The sequence below is a fragment of the Crotalus tigris genome, unplaced genomic scaffold (genome assembly GCF_016545835.1).
Source record: "Crotalus tigris isolate CLP2741 ecotype Arizona unplaced genomic scaffold, ASM1654583v1 scf7180000023713.2527936, whole genome shotgun sequence".
In the NCBI taxonomy this organism is placed as follows: Eukaryota; Metazoa; Chordata; class Lepidosauria; order Squamata; family Viperidae; genus Crotalus; species Crotalus tigris.
In genome coordinates this window covers 355970-375348 of record NW_024100135.1, presented here as the reverse complement: position 1 = coordinate 375348, position 19379 = coordinate 355970, and the positions used below count along the sequence as shown (strand labels likewise).

Here is a 19379-nt window from a genome sequence, read left to right as displayed (position 1 = left end):
GGTTCAATTGTGCTTGTAAGTTGAGGACTACCTGTTACAGCATTTTGGCAGTGCCTCAAGTGTACGAAGTATTCCCTGTGCACTGCTTTAGCAATTGTAATTGTTGCCTCCAAATAGTATATGAGTATTTTAAATAAATCTGAAGAGGCTTTATACATGCTATATGCTACATTTATATCTTGCCTGTTGCAAGCTGCTATTTCCTTCCTGTATTTTATTCTCATAGTTCTCTTCTACAGTAGGAAAGGCTAGAAAGAAGAGCAACGGTTTATGATCATTCAGTAAATTTCATGATATGGGGATTGGAATCTAGATTGACTCGGAGTGGGAAATTGATTCAGGCCCTTGGTCTGGATTGTCCCTATTTCAGAAAGCTAGTTGAGATCAGGGAATGTGGCTTTGGAGGAAGATGGCCTTTCCCTCTGAAGGTCTTACCCCCTAGTCCTTCTGGCATGGAGGAAAGAATACATGACCTCTTTCTTTAGTTGAGGGAAGACAATGTCTTTCTCTGTGAATGAAGAAAACAAGAACTTTTCTCATTTTTATTCTATACAGAGAAAGGTGAGATTTTCAATCTAGTACACCAGTGCTGGAAATCTTTTGTGATAAGAGCCCACTGCTAAACTGTTACAGCATGTGATGGTTAAATGTTTAACCTTGATTGAAGACTTTGTTAGATTTTATCCGGATTATGAGAACCAGAGCCTGCTTGTTGAATTAACTAAGCCTTTTAGAATACTAATTTATGTTCTGTGAAAATCTGCTCTATTCCACAATTAATTCATTTAACTTAAATGAATGATTCTGATAACAATACATTAAAAACCTTATGTTTTCTATAGGAACTTGAAGAATTATTTTACAAGTTGGATAGTGATGGAGATGGCAGAGTAAGCTTAAAGGAATTCCAGCATGGCTTATTTAGCCATATCTACATTCCTTGTCCTTTTTCTTCCACACCACTTAAATCAAAAAGGCAAAGATCACACCCTAATCAGGTAATTATTCTAAATAATATTTTCTTTGTAAAATTCTTGGTTCCAAAGGGAAAATGTTTGAATGTTCAAATGGCTTCCAGGTACTGCATTTTCATACAGACTGGTGTTAATGATTTTTATGACGGGCTGCTATCTAGCAGAAAACCTATTTTTTCCATTGGTTGGAATCGTAAACAGTGCTATTAAAGTATTTTAAATAGAGCTCTGTGTAATAAGCGGTAGTAGCATGGTTCATATGTAGCAGTAGATTATAATGGGTGAATTTGCATATCTTGCTAAGCTAAAATCAAGACAAATAATGACCTAGAACTGTATTTCACAATGTTGGCATATTTTTTCATACTTTCAGAAGTGTATACCTAGAGTAGGACAGGGCTTGAAATGTTATTGCTAATAGAAGCATATATAAAAATAAGGATCAACCTGGAGAAAGGAAAAGTAGTATAAATTATACAGCATGACAGAATCATAGAAGATTTTGTGTTGGGTGCGATCCAATGTGTGGCTCGGGCCCAACAGCCTGCAGGGGAAGTTTTGGCCAATATGATGAAATTATTGGACTTTCTCTTAATTTATTTTATCTGTTAGATGCAGTGGATGCTCTGTATGTCATTAAATGTATTATGGCTTATTAATTGATCTTCTCTACTTTGTCAGTCTCATTAGCCCTTTGCCCAAGTGTGTGGTTGAATATATCCCACTAGTGCAGGAAATCTTAAACACCTAAATCTATACATCCAGATTATGTGTTCTGCTTAAGAAAAACCGGATTTCCAAAGCTGATTTAAAAGAAAAAAAAATTCCAAACCAAACCCACACAGGATAACAGTATTTACTGCATCTGAGTGGGTTTCTACAAATTAAATTTTGTAATAAAAGTTCTCTCAAATTAGGCTTGGCTCCTATTGATATTTTCTGCAACGTTCTTGGCAGTAATACAGAATCGCCATTAGTTTCCTTTAATGTGTTTTTTCCCCAAGTTCCTAATCTAGCCAATAAACCTGGAATTCACTGGTTATCTCTCATAAAGCACATAACAGGCACAGCCTTGCTAAGTTCCCCATTCTGGACAAATTCAGCCAGATGTTGTAGCTAAATAATGAGTTTAGGATTTTCTGATGTACCTACATGTTGTTTTTAAATTCTTTCCTAAATGTTTATTCCCCATTCATTTAAACTGATTCACTTACTTTTCCTCTCTCCACCGCTGTTTTATTCCTCCATCATGAAGATTTTGAAAGACAATGGACAACAAACCGCAACTCCATCTTTTTTATCTAACACAGCGGCTTTGAATCTTTTCTCCAGCATTAACGATGGCAGTGGTTTTGCAAGTGTGGAGCAAGTTGTCTCCATCTGGGCCTGGGAAGGGGTTGAAAACTGCAAAGAGATTTTAAAGGTATCTGTGTACCTGTTCTTTGGTGATTTTCCTGGGAATTCTTAGCATGATGTTTTTCATAATAAGGGATTTATATTGATAAGAAAAATGGGTGGAAATATGATTGGGACTGAGTGTATCTGCCATTGACCAGACATGGAAAGAAAGGAAGGGTAAGCCTAACTCAGTCTGATTGATGAATTTGCGAAGGTCTCTTGACTTTCCTTGTGGGGAGCAGGCCGGGAAGATCACAAACAATCTTCTCATGACTGCAGGACACTGCAACCATTATACATTCAAGCCAGTTCCCAGATCACAATCATGTGATCACAGTAGTGCTAGGATAGCCAGAACTTGAGAACTGGTCATAAATATCACTTGTTCAGCAATGTTGTAATTTGGAGCGGTCATTGAACTAATGGTAATTAACTGAGGACTACCTGAATATGAATTAAGATAGAATCTTATGCAAGGTTAAACTAGTATGGAAGTCATTTAATTTTGGTACCTCCAGAAATTCGTGGAATACAGGTAGTCCTTGACTTATGACCACAATTGAACCCAAAGTTTCTGTTGCTAAGTGAGAGTTGTTAAGTGAATTTTGTCCCATTTTACAACCTTTCTTGCCACAGTTGTTAAATGAATAACTGTTAGTAACATGGTGGTTAAGTGAATCTGGTTTCCCCATTGACTTTGCTTGACAGAATGTTGCAAAAGGGGATCACATGACCCCAGGACTCTGCAACCATCATAAAAATGAGTCAGTTGCCAAGCACCTGAGTTTTAATCATGTGACCATCAGGATGCTGCGGCGGTTGAGAGTGTGAAAAATGGTCATAAGCACTTTTTGCAGAGCCGTTGTAATTTCAAATGGTCACTAAATGAATTGTTGTAAGTTGAGGACTACCTCTAATCCCTTTCTTACTTTCTCTGCTCATGTTCATACAAGCTCATTTGTTTAACTCATTTGCCATCAATTTCCTATCATAATCATTATGTCTTTAATAGTTTTATCTCAAATATAATAGTTTTATGTCAAATCTGCAAAGTTTTTTTTTCTGACAACACAGCTTTAACAGTTTGCACTTCTTACTGTCCTTTAGTCTTGTTTAATATCTTTCCTGGTCTTAAACAGTTCATCCATTCTTCCTTGAATCTTTAATCCAATTCCTTAAATAGTCCAATGACTATTACCCTTTAATATTTATTTAATGCCAACATTCTAATGCTATATTAATAATAATTTAAGGGATTGCTGACTCTTAGGATTTAGTTACTCTTGATTTTTCAGACTTTGTCTTTTTATAGAGTCTTGATTTTAATGTGGAGGAACGAGTGAACCTTCTAGAGCTCTCTATGATCCTTGATGATGAATTAATTGCTTCCAAGAATGGACTTCAGCAGGCAGCTGTTGCCTCTTATAAGCATGAACTTCATCATCTACAGTAAGTAGTTTTTGTTTTGGCTTTTGAGAATAATGGTGTTAGTATGTGTGTAGAAATTTCAGAATCATCATTGTAGACTGCCTATTTTTTAATTGTTGTTTGCATCAAGACCACATCTGTATGTACAAATGCACAGTGCTGTTACGTGAGATAGCTGTTCAGCTAAGTAGTTTCACATGTCACCAGAGATTATATTGTATATGTTAGATTTATACTTATGTCTGCAGAGTTATGATATCTTAACAGAATCAGCACAAATGGAATTTGGAGAAGTTGTAAATAGCACATTTTCTTTCTTTTTAGAACACAAGTGGAACGGATTTTCAGTGAGAGAAATAAAGCAAGAGCTGATCTGGAAAAGACTAAAAAGAGGAATTGGCAGCTTTTTAAGGAGGTAGATGATAATCATAGTGCTCTGGAGCATCACAATGAGAGTAAACTCAGGTGATTATTGTCAAAGGAAAAGTAGTTATTATACAGTTATACAAATAAAAATACTAAGGGTTCTTATTATAGACAGTCAGATAAAAATGATGATTCTATAATTATCCAAAGAGTTGGTTTGCTGTATTTCTATCAAGGCAGTCTTTCTTTCATACCTATCCCCTTTCTAAGTAGTATGTATGGTGTCTTAATTATTTTCTCCACATTCTAATATTCATTATCATTGTTATTTAATTTGAATTATATTTTATTCCTGTTTAAATTATTTCATAAGGTATTATTTGTACAATATGACAAAGTATAAATATATATGCATAAATATTTTATAAGATATCTAATTCTTATGGGAAAAGAAATGACAAAATGGCAAAATAAATTAATTATCAATAGAATTTGATCTAATCATCCTAAAATCCAAGTTCTTGTTTGAATAATTTTAAAAAGTATTATCATTTTTTTAAAAAAGCCTTGATCTGATTTCTATAGACATTTCTTCATTTGAACTGTTTCTAACCTATGATGGCAAATGGAGGATAGGTTATGACTGATAAATAAAAATATTAAAATAATTTCTTTTATTTCAAAGTGTGAGATATATATATTGCAAAATGTGTTTCAGTTTAATACTTAAATCTGAGATCATAAATGGGCTTGCTATTCTCAGCTGTGATGTTCCTGTATTACAGAGCTCTTGAGCAAGATTTCAAAGGAAAGCTAATGACGATAAAGTCTGAAGTCAAGATGGAACAGGAATTGCTCATGCAACAAATGAACCATCAGAGAACCAGGTTAGAAGCAGATTTCAGGTACCTTCAAGAGGAGGACTGTATCCTAAGAAAGAAACTGACTTTGATGATCAAGGTAGGGGGTTGGGCTGTTGTCTTATGCTCAGAACGGCTAAGCCATAGTACTAAGACTGAAGATTCTTGACCACAAGTAAAATATCACATTGAAGAAGGTTGAATTCCAAGGCTCAGAAATTAAGCTTGACTCTATGTCCATTTTCTTTCAAGATGTACAATTAGGCCCACTGTTAATGGTAAGGAAAAAAAAAGATATAAGAGTAAACTATACTTCTTTCCCTATACAAGGCAAATCTTACCAGCTTAAACTTCTGAAGTTTCACCAGCCAGTTATAGGTTCACAGCCATGAGACAAATGTTGATCTGTTTTTTTTTTTTTTTTTTTGATTGACTGAAAGCTGGGCTTGTTCAGGAATGGAATTCTACATCCATTAAGGCTGCAGAATTGCAGCATATGCACAGTGTAGATGTGGCGGGGAAAAAACCAACCCCCCCAACTCATTTACTCAGTTCTTCATTGTACAGGCTCTCTAATTGTGCAAAAGTACATATAGTCTGCACTTAACCATTCAAAGTTACAACAGACTAAAAAAAAGTTACTTACGATCTATCCTCAAAGTTAAGGCTGCCATACCACCCACAAGTCACCTGAATGCATTTTGGATGCTTGGCAGTTGTCTCACATTTATTACTAATTAGTATCCATGGTCATGTGACTATGATTTCTAGCAGAAAACATAAAAAACATTGAATATGCTTGGATTTGCTTAACAACCATGTGGTTCAACAACAAAGCAGTGACTTGTTTTACAATTGTAAAAATGGTCATAAAGTCAAGTCAGGTTATATGGTGACCCATTGAACAACCACAACAACTTAATGATTCTGGGCCAAATTGTGATTGTTAAGCAAGGACTACCTGTAGCAGATCAAATACGGAGATGTTAGCTTGCTTTTCCTTCGTTCCAGTTCAGGTATGGTAGATCATTGTTGCACAGAAGAGCATTCAAACATGCAACACTTTTTCTGCTTTGTAAACTGGTATGGTGAGTAGCCCACCCAGCACTAATCAAAGTTCAGTTTTTGACAATATTGGTTTGGAACATAGATTTTCCTATATTTAATGTGCTGCTGCTTTCTTGCTGAAGAGTTGCAAAATTTATCTTGACATCATGGATTTTATCTTTCTATCATTTTCTTTCATGTGAATGTATTTTTAAAGGAAAATAGTCGCTTACAGAATGAAGTTGCTGAAGTGGTTCAAAAACTGAGTGAATCTGAAAATCAAGTTTTGAAACTTCAAAGAGATCTTAATTTTATTTTGAAAGACAAGGTAATTCCACATTGATGAAAAGAGATCTTTTTTGCTTTTTCTAATCTAAGCCCATTTGACTCATGTGAAAATCAAGTGAATTGGAGTCTTGTATGTATAGCCTTGTAGCCATAGTATCTCCTACATAAACATTCACTTTTTTGTTTGTCGTCATGAAGAATTTTAATTTTTTTTAGTCTTTTGGCTGAAAAATGCTGCCTTAAAAAGGTTTAGTCCTTCTTAAAAATTTTTTTTAATAATTTCTTTTAAATAGTTATTCTGAATATGGTTACATATGTATTTATATAAAGCAATCTCTTACTTTTCAGGTAAGCATTGGTAAAATGTCTGTAAGGACAATAAAAAGACAAAAATATTTAAAAAGCCCCTCCGGTATAATGATTTGTGTACAAGTTTGACCTGCTTCTCAACAAAAACTCTGCTGTAACTTTGGTACATTAGATTTGATTTTACTCTACGCTGCCCAGAGTTATTTTGTAGACTTGGATAGTATTATAAATGAAATAAATTAAAAATAAAATGTAACTCAAAGTGTTTTTAGAGCTAACTTCAAAGGTTTTCTTTCCATTTTTGGAACAATCTACTTTAAAAAAAAATCTTATTTGCTTCAGCTGGGATTACTGGATCCATACAATACAGAGCTATTTGATCAAGAAGCACGCTTTGCTGAAATCATTCAGGAGTATGAACTGCAATGTCGGGTAAGTGGTTTATTTTTAACCTTATAAATATGCATTGTGGAAGGTCAGAGCAGGAAGGAAATTGTCCATATTTCACAACTTTGTCCCTCTTCCCTTTACTAACGACTGAATGGAACCTTTTTGCTAATCATTTACTATTGAATTTTAATAAATCTATTGTACAATAATATAAAACTAATGTTCCTGCCTATTGAGATAATCCACCTGAATCATGATAAGATTAAGGGATTAAGATAACCTTTATTGTCACTTTTTTTACTATGGGCACAATGGCGCACATCAAAAATAAAATTTAGTTTAGATCCTAATAGTTTGTTCTCAGATTTTTAGGCACCAAAAGAACCATAGGATTCTTGACTTTCAGAAAGGAAAGCTGTGTTTTCTCCCAATGATTTGTGGATGCTCTTAGATTGCCCACAGAATCTTAAAAGTGGACCGTCTTAATCTAGATATAAAACCACTTAATGCCAAGAAGATTGTTCCATGCAGTCTGCTAGGTAAATTGTTTTTTTTTTTCAGCCTAAGTCTCTTACCATGTGTTCTTTTGCAGTCACTGAAAGGATCCACGCTTAGAGTGCTATTAGTACTTGGTACCTGGGAGGCAGTTATCTGACCCAGAACTTTCTTGGTTGTAGAACCCATTTTATGGAATTCTTACTGATGACTGGTTATCATCAGTCACATTTAATACTGTAGCTGCTAGGATGCACCTTTTATTCAGCCCTTGGATTCTGCTGATACTTTTTATTATCGTTATTGTATAATATGTTTGTGTTGGATCTCATATTTTCTTTATTAACATCTATTTTAAGTGTATAAACAGCAGTGTAATTTTTTTCAATGAAGAACAATATATACAGTAACTGCAAAAACTCAGTTTTGAAATAGGAACAAAGAAAACTGTCTTATATCAGGTGATACTGTTTGTTCAGCTAGCCAACCTGAAAAAAATAGTTACCCATTGAGCACTCAAATAATTTTCTTGGTATGTAAACTTCATAAAAAGATTTCTTATTAAGGCATCTTTAGTAAGATACAAAAAGAATAGACCAAGTTATAAATTTTAGTTATATTGGTGCTATGTGCACCAATCCCTATTAATAATGACAACAATAATAATCAGTTTTGACACTTCTTGGCCAATAGGCCACAATTCGCTAAATAGTGATGCCACAGTTCAGGCCAAGCTAATATTTAATATGGAGGCTACCTTGAAAATTAACATAATATTAACCTACCTTCCACCCATATACAGTGAGGTACTATATATGCAATATACTGCTGCACTTAGGATACAAAACAGCAAAATAGCTGTATGGAACAGTATAATTTTGCCCAGTTTGTTATATGAAAATGAGAGTGGAAAGCATAAAAGTAGATTTTATGGAGTGGGAATGGATTATTCAAAACATTTGTGTGATATGAGGACATGGGGTCAAGAATAAATGGGTGCCAAATGAATGTGGATTAAATCAGTAACCCATACAAAAGAATCTTTGAGACATTATGATGATAGAGAATAAAGGAAGATCACACCTCAGATGAGTGAGGAAGGAAGAGTTGAGGGGAAGAAGTCTTGAGAAAGCTGTGGTATAGGAATGTAGCAAAGATATAGGAGATTAAGATAAATGTTGCACATGTCAGTATCTTTTGGATACAAGACAATTTAGGCTCTGTATATATATCACTTGGAGGTTCCTTGGATGAAAGAATGAATAATAAATGATGTCCCAAAGGTGCTTTTTCAAAAGGCAATTGGACTTTGTTTTTCCTTGAAGCAAAATGTTCAGTTGCCTTTTGAAAAATCATCTTTGGGACAACCATGACCTGGATGACTGAGAATCTCCATAGACCAGTGGTGGCGAACTTATGGCACGTGTGACAGAGGTGGCACTCAGAGCCCTCTCTGTTGGCATGTGCGCCACCGTCGCCAGCAGCAAGTCCATCAGGCCACCACCGCCGCCCGGAGCAGGAGCCCCACCCAGCACAAAGGCAAAGCGGCCGACTAGCAAGCTCTAATAGAGGTGGTAGAGCAGAGGTCACCAACCATTGTCGATTGGTGGACTGGAAGAAAAAGGAGGGGGAAGCATTTTATATGCATGCATGTGCGCACGGGGCTACGAGCACGCACGTGCTGCAAATGGGGCGGGGCTAGTGCCTGTATGATATTCACTAGCCCTGCCACGTTCTTATGTGGTGCAGAGCCTTGCATCTGTACACTGCGGCATGGTGACAGCTGTTTTTGCACCTTGCAACACAGTGGCCCATTTTTGTGCCCCCGGTTTTTGTGTGCCAGAGGCGGCATTCAGAGGCGCCTCCCTGTCCCCCCTGAGGGCACCACAATGCTGATGCAGCCCTGGCACTTTGCAATAAATAAGTGGGTTTTGGGTTGCGGTTTCGGCACTCGGTCTCTAAAAGATTCGCCATCACTGCCATAGATGATACATGACGTGGTTGAAATCAGAAAATGTGTAAATGCCCTGATACCTAAAGATTTGTAACTCTCCAATTTTAAAAGCTGAAAAGCTCTAATAACATATCAGCTGCTACATAAAAAAAACATATTTCATTACAACAGTGATTAAGAACACTATGCCTAGTTGTTTGATGTATATCTGGAAATATTCAATTACTGTTATTTTCATTCCTCTGCTTTTTTCTGGAAAGAAATCATAATGATCCATTGGTAAGTGGCAGGCTGATGGAGAGTTCTATAAAAAGAACCCTCTGTGTATTATTTCATGCATTCCATCACCCACTCAATTCCCTTCCCTTTTTTTGTTTCCCCATACATTCAATTTGATGCTGCCTACCTAATCACAGAGGGTGAAGGTGAGCATTGCATTTCCAAGTGTGCTCATGTTCTGTGTTTGTAATGAATATGCCTTTCAATCTGATAGTGTTATGATAACCTTGAAAACTTTGCCATTTTTTTAAATAGCTGTGTATATCATAAGTACCTTATGATATACACAACAATTGAATACTCTTTGTATTAAATGTAATCAGCTTAACATTCAGAAACTCCAGCTATATGTCCCTCGCTATCTAAGGAAATAACCAATTATTTCTAGCAAGTTCAGACTCCTCTGAGAATTGATTGGGTTTGATATTTGAATATGTGTTTTCGGTTCAACAGCTGTACTATAATGCTAGAGCTTGCCAAAATGGGGGCAGATTTTAAATAGAAACAAATATTTATTTTGCTAAAAAAAGAAAAAAAGGAAGCTAAAGATCTTGTGCATGGGATTTTCAGTTTCTTAAGATTTTTTTTTTATAAATTAAATTGCTGTCTCTGGTCTTGCATGTATTGATCTAACATCTGTCTGATTATGTGTGCATTATGTAGTTTAGTTTCATTTAAAGGATTGTTAAAAATAAAATATGGAAAATAATAGTATCATTTCATACCCATGTTCACACATTACAGGAAGTCCTCGATTTAAAACAGTTCACTTAGTGACTGTTCAAAGTTACAATGGCACTGAAAAAAGTGACTTATGACTTATTTCTCGCGTTTACGGCCATCGCAGCATCCCCATGGTCATGTGATCAAAATTCAGATGCTTGGCAGCTGACTCACATTTATGATGGCTGCAGTGTCCCGGAGTCACGTGATCACTTTTTGCCACCTTCTGACAAGCAAAGTCAATGGGGAAGCCAGATTCACTTAACAACTGTGTCACTAACTTTACAGCTGCAATGATTCCCTTAACACCTGTGACAAGAAAGGTCGTAAAATGGGGTAAAATTCACTTAGTAACTGTTTCATTTAGCAAAAGAAATTTGGGGCTCAATTATGATCGCAAGTCCAGGACTACCTACATTTCTAAACAAATATGATTACACGAAACAATTCCATAACTGGGATAGCATTACATTCCATGTTAAATAAAAAGGATTCCCTGTGCTCTTCTTGCATGGATGTGCAAATGTTTAGGAGAATTTTGGTATAAAATGGGCTTTTGAATTTAGAAGAAAATTCTTTGGGCTCAGTTCAGTATTTTTATTGCACAAGGAATCTTTGTTCTTCATGTAGGGAAATGTTTTTTTACACACAGAATAGAATCTTTAGAAGCTAGCAAATGTGCTTTGACCTGTACCTACTGGCAGACTCCCAAGTTTTGTGTGCTTTGGTATCAGGCCCAAAGACCAAGAAACACATAGAGAGTTACTTCTAAGCAGTTTCCTTTATTGTTCCTCATTTATAGTAAAAAATATTGCTAAACTAAAGCAAACCACTTAAAAATATACTCTGAGAAACCTCTAGGGAGGCGCTAACTTGACCCTCTTCCTCTCAATCAAACTATCTAAACTTGGCTGTCTCTTGTTCCTTTGGAATGCAGCCCCTTCTGCCTGGGAATTCAGACTACATTCCACCATATCTGGTCAGAATATTAGTTGTTCTGGCCCATAGAGCTCTATGACCCATATAGCTCTATGGCCCAGTTCTATGTTGGAAGGCCTGGCAGTTATTGGGTTAAATGCTAGGTATGTGGATGGGTCAGTGGGAGGAGTTCCAAAGGTCTTGGGGAGACTTCCTGGACACAAGCCACTTGGGAATCTCTTTGTCTGTAACAAGCATGGGCCATGGAAGGTCTCTCTATAGGATGGTATGAAGAGCTTTATCTTCTTACCTAAGGAAAGGATTTGAAAGATGAACAAACATGTAATTCCAGCAACACCAATCTCAACTTGAACGCAAGTAATCTTTCTCATTAAAATATATTTGTTTGTTATAAGATCGTTTCCTTTGAGTTAACTATATGACTGGATTTGAAATATAACACTTTTAAATTTGAGTCATTATAGTAAGAAGATAAAGTCATAATTTGTGCCATCTTTTGAAAGCAAATAGTAAATTGGCAAAGATTAATTCTCCTCTCAAAGCTGCAACAGTTTGAAGAAAGAGAATCAAATTGGTCAGCCTTTTCTCTGCATAAACCTCCAAGCAAGTAAAGATTCTCTTGATGCTTGTAAGAGCCTGCAAAGCAAAGCCGTGTCTGTGTAAAAGACAGCTCTCAAGGAGTGATTCAGAAGTTTTGTTATGCTAATTCACTTGCTAGCTAACTTTCAAAATGAAAAGTGCCTTGTATCTGATTCAAAATTACTTTGTTTCTTGCATGAAAAGTTTGAATTTTAACACCAAAAGGAGCTTGGGCTTTTCCCCTTCCCCTCTTTGCCAGTGAATCACGCAGCCTGAAACAAAGAACTGTTTAATGACTGCCTCTAAAGTTCAGACAAAAGCAAGGTTTATTGCAGAAACACCCCCTGGTGGTCATGCAATTTTTTTTTTCTAGCTGAGTCACAACAGCCACAATTAATTCAGCACACAACAGAGCAAATCTGTTAGTTAAAGTACAAGCTACTTAAAGTTATCCCAAGCCACCAACACCCCACAGAGGGCACAGAGTGATCTTATCAGAAGCACTCACTCAAGCTGAAGGCTAAGCTGTTCCAGCTTGAGAGACAGGAAGCAAGAGCCAATTGCCTTCGCTCATTATCACAGCTGATGACCCGGAGTTCCGGCCTGCAACTCAGTGGCTCACTAGCAGTAACGTGGTAATAGGAAGAATTTGGCTAGCCTTTCTCCAGACGCCCCCTAGTGGTTGAAGGAAGCTCTACACGCAAGCCTTTAACCGCACCCAGAGAAGCCCCTCTAGTGGACAAAGGGTGAACCTCGAAGCCGGAGCACCCTGGTAGCTGACCCACAGCAAGCGACCCCTAGTGGTGAAGGGGTGAACTGCACTGAAGTACCCACAAACACAAGAGAACGCACCCAGTGGCACCTCCACCCACAGACAGCACCTCAGAAGCTGATCTACAAGTAGCGACCCCTAGTGGTCAAAGAGAGAGGTTCTTCAAATTCTCTTCAAAATAGCTGAGAAGGACACCTACCCTAACCATGGAGGAGTGTCTTACTGATTTGGACAAAGGGGCTCAATTAACTAGCCTAGTTGAAACACCCCAACCAGTCAGTCCAGGAGAGATTCTGCACACAGCCAACATTGACCAGTATGCTGAGGCTGAAACCCAAGCCTCAACACAGCCCAAAACGTCCCAGGGTCAATACGATCTTAGACAATGCAGAAAGCTCACAGAAGCCATGCACTCACATCTGATGGAGAAATGGCACACCATCCACAGGCGCCATGAAAGAAGCTGGGAGAGATTATACAAACTCTACCACGAACAGAAGGAGGAACTCTCCCCAGAATGGGCACACGCAGTGGAAGGAGATAAGGAAGACGCCTATGTGCAATGGATGGACTCTGAACAGCAACTCAAGGACGTTCAAGAACAATTAAGAGACCCAAGTGTCGACAGCGAGATGCAAAGCCTCCAGCTATTAAACCAGGAACGCAAGAAGTTTCTAGAAAGCTCACAGGGTTCCCCACAGCCCGAGCCTCACCACAGAGGCAGTCCGGTTGACAGAGCCGAGTCCGAAGTTTCATGCCTTTCACATGCACCATCCCAACGATCGCACGCAGATCCATCTCAGGTTTCTGGAAAGGCCTCATCCTTCCGCCACATGTCCAGGGCACACTCTAGCGTGTCCCAACAATCACATGTCACAGACGCCTCCCGCCTTTCGAAGGCATCCTCCCGTCGCAGCCGAGCATCCAGAATTTCACAAGAAGAGCAAATAATTTTAGATGCTAAAGCCGCTGAAGCTGTCTTTCGTGTGGCACAAGAGGTGAGGCAGAAAAAGAAGGAGTTGTCGGCCATAGAACTTGAGGAAGCCAAAATAGTAGCCAAAAGAAAGGATGCCCAAAACGAACTTGAACTTACTCAATGCCAAAGAATTATGGCAGACAAAATGGCTAGAGCGGAAGGCCTTCAGAAAATACTCCAGTACACCACTTTCTTGCCAGACAGACAACAACTGGAAAACGAAGAGCGTCGTAGCCGCGTACAGACCTATGTGGACAACCAAAGCACATTCCAGAATGCACAGATGAGAGCACCACAGCCAGCCACAAGCCCCCCAAGACCGAGTAGACGAACAGAGGAATCTCAACGACCTGATTCGCTGGTCAACTGCAGAGTTGTTGTCACGACACCTAGGTCACGAGATCCTCCCGCCGTTGTTGCCACATCAAACCTGATGGGATTACCACCAATGGCAATGACTGCACAGCGGGGAGGGCCACAAGATCTTTCCACCATTATTACCCCAGCAACGGCGACAATTGCACAGCGGGGAGTGCCCCAAGATCTTCCCACCGTTATTACCCCACAGAACCCACCAAACCATACCACTAATGGCAATCGGATGGATCCACTTATAGCGCCAACAGCCCTACAGCAGCACCAGCCGTCGCTCAGGGAACAGATTGAAAGAGTTAGAGCCACGCTAGAGTCACTAGAGTCCCTGCTGCACCAACAGGAGGAAGCGCCCCAAGGAACTGCCACCACTCCTGACCACAGAAGACAGCCTCGAGCATCAGCTCTGACAGCCTACCAGGAAGCTAGCTACACTCTATCAGAAACACAGACCTTCCAACACATGAGCAAGCAAGAGCCTGGGCTCCCTCAGCTCAATGCCAGAGCAGCAGAGTTCAGACCAAGCCAACAAGGTCCCTTGCACGTGACATTGCAAAATACACCCAGCCACCATTACGCCGAAGGAAGTTACCAGCCAAACATGGCACACGCCCCCACTCCTGGAAGCGAGGTACCATCGCCACCCGGTTACACCCCTATGAGACTTTACAGAAGCAAACTAGATCTGGCATCCAAGGGTGTACACAAATTCCCCGATAAACCGGGAAAGGACTACGTATTGTGGAAGCTCACGTTCCAAACCGCCATCCAAGATGAAGCTATAACATCGAGCGAAACGCTCGGACATATGAAAACATGGCTGGGACCGGCTTCCACGCGATTAGTAGAGAACACTCAACTAGCTCACCTGGGCAACCCAGCTACCGCCCTTCACAAAGCTTGGGAAAGGCTCGACGAGCGGTATGGCGGGCATGAACTGACAGAAAAGTCGCTCTTGGATTGCATTTACACCTTCCCTAACATCAATATTGACGATCACACCCAGATGTTGGAATTTGCAGACACGCTCTCGATGCTACATTCAGTTCGCGAGCAACCCAACATGCCAAAACTTACCTGCCTCGATCAGTTCGAGAAGCAAAGGATTATAGTTAGAAAACTACCAAAGCAGTCAAGGGATGAATGGGCCAAAATATCAGAATCCCACAGGAACCAAGACCCTAACGCACCACCCGCCTTCGCTGTACTCGCTGAATTTGTGACCGACCAAGCAAAACTACGTCATAATGCCAGCAACTTCGAGCCAACAAATGACAACTTCGGCCCCAACCAAAGTTCTTCCCAAGCTACGGACAGAACCATACCTTTGGTGTATAAAACTGACATCACGCCTTCCCCAAAGAAGTCTCCACACGAACAAACACCGAGAAGCGCTCTTTCGAACCCTCATCCACCTACCAAAGGCCTAACTTGCCCGATACACAAGTTCTCTCACTCTCTAAATGATTGCAGAGAATTTAGGAAGAAATCCCTAGATGACCGAAAGACCCTACTCAAAGAGAATAGGATATGTTTCAAATGCTGTGACTCTATGGATCACATAGCCAAGGACTGCACAGCTGATGTGAAATGCCACCTGTGCAACAGCGACAGGCACCCAGCAGCCTTACACCTAGAACCTAAGACGCTGCCTATGGAATCACGACAAGCAACTAGCTCTACACCAGACTAATCACTGACCGAGTCCTGTTGCTAAGGAAGACCAGCTTAGACAATTGAACCTCTTCAGTTCCAGCTGTTCCTGACCCTTCTGTCCCAGCTGTTGTTCCTGTTTCTTCAGCTCCGGCTGTTCCTGAGTTTCCTGATGTTCCTGATCTTGATTCTTCAGCCCCAGCTGTTCCTGAGTTTCCAGATCCAGCTGTTTATGTCTTTCCAGGTTTTTCAGTTCCTGAGTATCCTGTGAATCCAGTTCCCCTCATTCCCGAGAAGCTTGGGTTCCAGTTTTTTCTGTTCCAGATTCGGTTCCAGTTTCCTTCACAGGAAGAAGACCTTGTCTCGTTGGGAGACAAGACTGCATACCAGAACTATTGGCCCACGGTTCCTGCGCACCGGGCCCACCCACTTGACGAACTAGTTTACCCAGCTGAGATCCAGATCATGAAGCCACATGAGTCAGGTCGTGACTCAAAGACACTTGTACCAGGCTGATCACCGATTTGGTCCTTGCTGAGAAAGACTGAACCAGAAGATTAAACCTCAAATTATGTATTGTCTTATGCATTGTTTGATGTAACACTTGCCTTTTTCATAATTGTGCATGTTTTATGTTTACCTTATAGTTATGCATTTTGATACCAAGTTTTTACCTAGTTAGTCACAAGTTAACCACAATGAGTATTGCATGCCTTGATGCTACGTTTTTACTATTTTAATAGTGGAAATATAAATTTCCAAGCGGGGAGTGTTCTGGCCCATAGAGCTCTATGACCCATATAGCTCTATGGCCCAGTTCTATGTTGGAAGGCCTGGCAGTTATTGGGTTAAATGCTAGGTATGTGGATGGGTCAGTGGGAGGAGTTCCAAAGGTCTTGGGGAGACTTCCTGGACACAAGCCACTTGGGAATCTCTTTGTCTGTAACAAGCATGGGCCATGGAAGGTCTCTCTATAGGATGGTATGAAGAGCTTTATCTTCTTACCTAAGGAAAGGATTTGAAAGATGAACAAACATGTAATTCCAGCAACACCAATCTCAACTTGAACGCAAGTAATCTTTCTCATTAAAATATATTTGTTTGTTATAAGATCGTTTCCTTTGAGTTAACTATATGACTGGATTTGAAATATAACACTTTTAAATTTGAGTCATTATATTAGTTCTCAAAGGGAAGTCCTTATTTATGCCAATGGGACTCTTAGATCTTCACCTCTGTGTGTAGGTTAGAATGGCAAGATGTTTCCATGGGTTCCTCCTCCATATTTATATACTTAATCATATACACAATAAATACACATTATTGTAAAAAGCAAGCAGAACCTTTTTCTAAGTAAAACTAATGTTCATGTACACAATTACATTAAAAGGACCACTGAAAAGTGACAAGCTTTTTTTTAAGGCTGCTTTAAGATGCTTTACATTTTTGTCAGCCCTGTTTAAGCTTGTTCTTATTCCTCAAGAGACTGAGCAAGAGTTGTGTTTGTAGCACCGAAAAACTGGCTATCAGCAAAGCTCCCTTTAGACCAGTGGTTCTCAACCTTTTTAATGCCGTGACCCCCATCTGCTCGTAAGTTGAGGACTACTCAACCGGTCGTAAGTTGAGGACTACTCAACTGGTGCAGCACCGTTTGCAGAATGGGACTTTTGGCAGGCTCAGCAGGGCAGAGACAGCCTGGACAATTCCTATTGGCTTTTGAAAGCCAATAGAATTAGACTCTATTCAAGAGAATCTATTCTGTTGGGTTTCAAAAGCCAATAGAATAAAAGGGAGTAGCACAGCTAAGGAAAAGGGGGAAAAAATGGCAGACTGCGTTGTTTGGCGACCCCCGTGAAATGGTCATTCGACCCCAAATGGGGTCCCGACCCACAGGTTGAGAACCACTGCTTTAGACTTTCAACCTCTATCTTGTATCTTCCAGGTCTTTTTCAGGTTTGTTCCCAGATTCATTTTAAAGAATATTTTATAACTGGCTCAATAAAACAGGCTTCTCCAAGATTAGATTAAAAGATAAGCAAGGATGCAGATTGCAGAATTGTAGCCTAAAGTGCAGATTCTGACTAAATTCACTTAATGTGTAATAGTTAATAATAAAGACATAGGAGTGGGGCTAACATCTGGAATAATTCATTCATAGTAGAGGAAGCTGCCTTTTTGACAGGACAAAGAAAACATGCCTATTATACATTTATAATAAACCAAACTAAAATTTTGTTTGGTTATCAAAGATTTAGTTTACAGCAGAGTTCTCCAACTTTCCATCTTTGCGAATCGGGGGGGGGGATGGTTCTGCGCAACTAGCTGGTGCTCCTGCGCAGCTCCATTTGCAAAAATGGTGGGCATTACCCCGGCCCTGTTCCGAATGGCTGAAGGCCAAATAGTGGGCTGTGGGCTACGGCCCGGGGGTTGGGGAACCAGGGGTGGCTGTGAGAGTTTTTAATTCTGCAGCCCCCAATGCCCTTCTTAAACATGATTGCCAAAAATGAGGGTACTATCAGACTCACTAAAATTGTAATGTGTGTCCTAAAATAAACAGCAATTTTATTCTCCCAGATGTCAACGCTGCTAATATTGAATATTCTTGCTTTCACAATATATGCAGAACTGTCTGGTATTTTTAGAGTTAAATCAGGTGACAGTGGAAGGGGAGGAGAATATAAGGAAAGCCCAAGAAAAAGAAACGGAAGTGAATTTTTGCCCTCCAGGTTAATTGGAAGATGTGAATCATGACCCCAAAATAGGGGAGGGGAAATGCCTGGAATGTTATGTGCAAAGGAAGGGAAATTCAGATCTTAGCATTTCCGCCATGCCGTGCTGACATCTCTGTAACATTAATAAAGGCTTTTTAGGTTAAAAAAATGCCTGAAGGTTCTTTGAAGTGTTTTGTTAATCAGACACATGACACCAATCCTGAAAGAAAAAAAATAAATTACTCTCCCGGTCAGCCTATCTTGTTAAAATTCAATCCATAGAAAAAAGGGGAGAAGCATGGCTTTATGTTATGCTGTATTAATGAATTTACAGCTTGATTCATTCATTGAAATATTTATCTTTGGTTCAAGCAGTATTGCTACGATTTCCCCCATGTTAAAGGGTATTACAGTGAGTTGAATACATGTTGCTTTCTCTATCTTCTATCTTGTTTTGTTGGATGCAATGAAATGTGTGATATCAACATGTCCTCAAGCTTGAAAGGACTTACCGGTAGTCATCCTATCTGAAGATTCTGCAACAGTTGATGGTTCAAACCTTTGAAAATTTGTCTAAACTGGTTTTTCTCATCATTAAACCACTTGTATTTAAAAGAACTTAGATCATGGTTGTCCAATCTTTTGGCTTGAAGAGGAATTGTCTTAGGCTGCATATAAAATATATAAAATAGGTAATGTATGTAAATAATAAATTTTCTTTATTATTTAATCTTTTTTATTATCTTGTGGGGCCACATTACTAGCTGTCCAGGGCTACATGCGGCCCATGGGCTGTGAGTTGAAAACAACTGACTTAGATGAAATATGTGGCTATTTGTTCTGTGATTGTTGAATTTCCTCTCTTC

General features: G+C 39.3%; 2 protein-coding genes across 6 annotated transcripts in view; both read left to right on the top strand.

The window, feature by feature from the left end:
* NINL (ninein like) overlaps window positions 1-19379 on the top strand; it is a 49428-nt gene that overhangs the window by 17459 nt on the left and 12590 nt on the right. For 4 of the 5 annotated variants that reach the window (XR_005553895.1, XM_039320856.1, XM_039320858.1 and 1 more), the window contains exons 7-14: window positions 843-998; window positions 2230-2397; window positions 3685-3821; window positions 4125-4265; window positions 4952-5126; window positions 6291-6401; window positions 7013-7102; window positions 9926-9934. Coding sequence is in view for 4 of the 5 variants with exons in the window: in XM_039320856.1 (XP_039176790.1) it covers window positions 843-998; window positions 2230-2397; window positions 3685-3821; window positions 4125-4265; window positions 4952-5126; window positions 6291-6401; window positions 7013-7102; window positions 9926-9934 (987 nt within the window). In the remaining variant the exon portion in view is untranslated. The remainder of the gene's footprint in view (window positions 1-842; window positions 999-2229; window positions 2398-3684; window positions 3822-4124; window positions 4266-4951; window positions 5127-6290; window positions 6402-7012; window positions 7103-9925; window positions 9935-19379) is intronic. The other variant, XM_039320859.1, reaches the window with a different exon arrangement.
* On the top strand, window positions 12869-15984 carry LOC120297805. Its single transcript, XM_039320860.1, has 2 exons — window positions 12869-14261; window positions 14322-15984. The coding sequence occupies exons 1-2, from the start codon at window positions 13008-13010 to the stop codon at window positions 15840-15842; spliced, it is 2775 nt and encodes a 924-aa protein (XP_039176794.1). The 5' UTR covers window positions 12869-13007; the 3' UTR covers window positions 15843-15984.

Coding starts and splice junctions, on each gene's coding strand:
- LOC120297805 (XM_039320860.1), top strand. CDS start 13,008: ATGGAGGAGTGTCTTACTGATTTGGACAAAGGGGCTCAATTAACTAGC. Junction 14,262..14,321: donor AGCGGGGAGGGCCACAAGAT/CTTTCCACCATT, acceptor GTGCCCCAAGAT/CTTCCCACCGTTATTACCCC.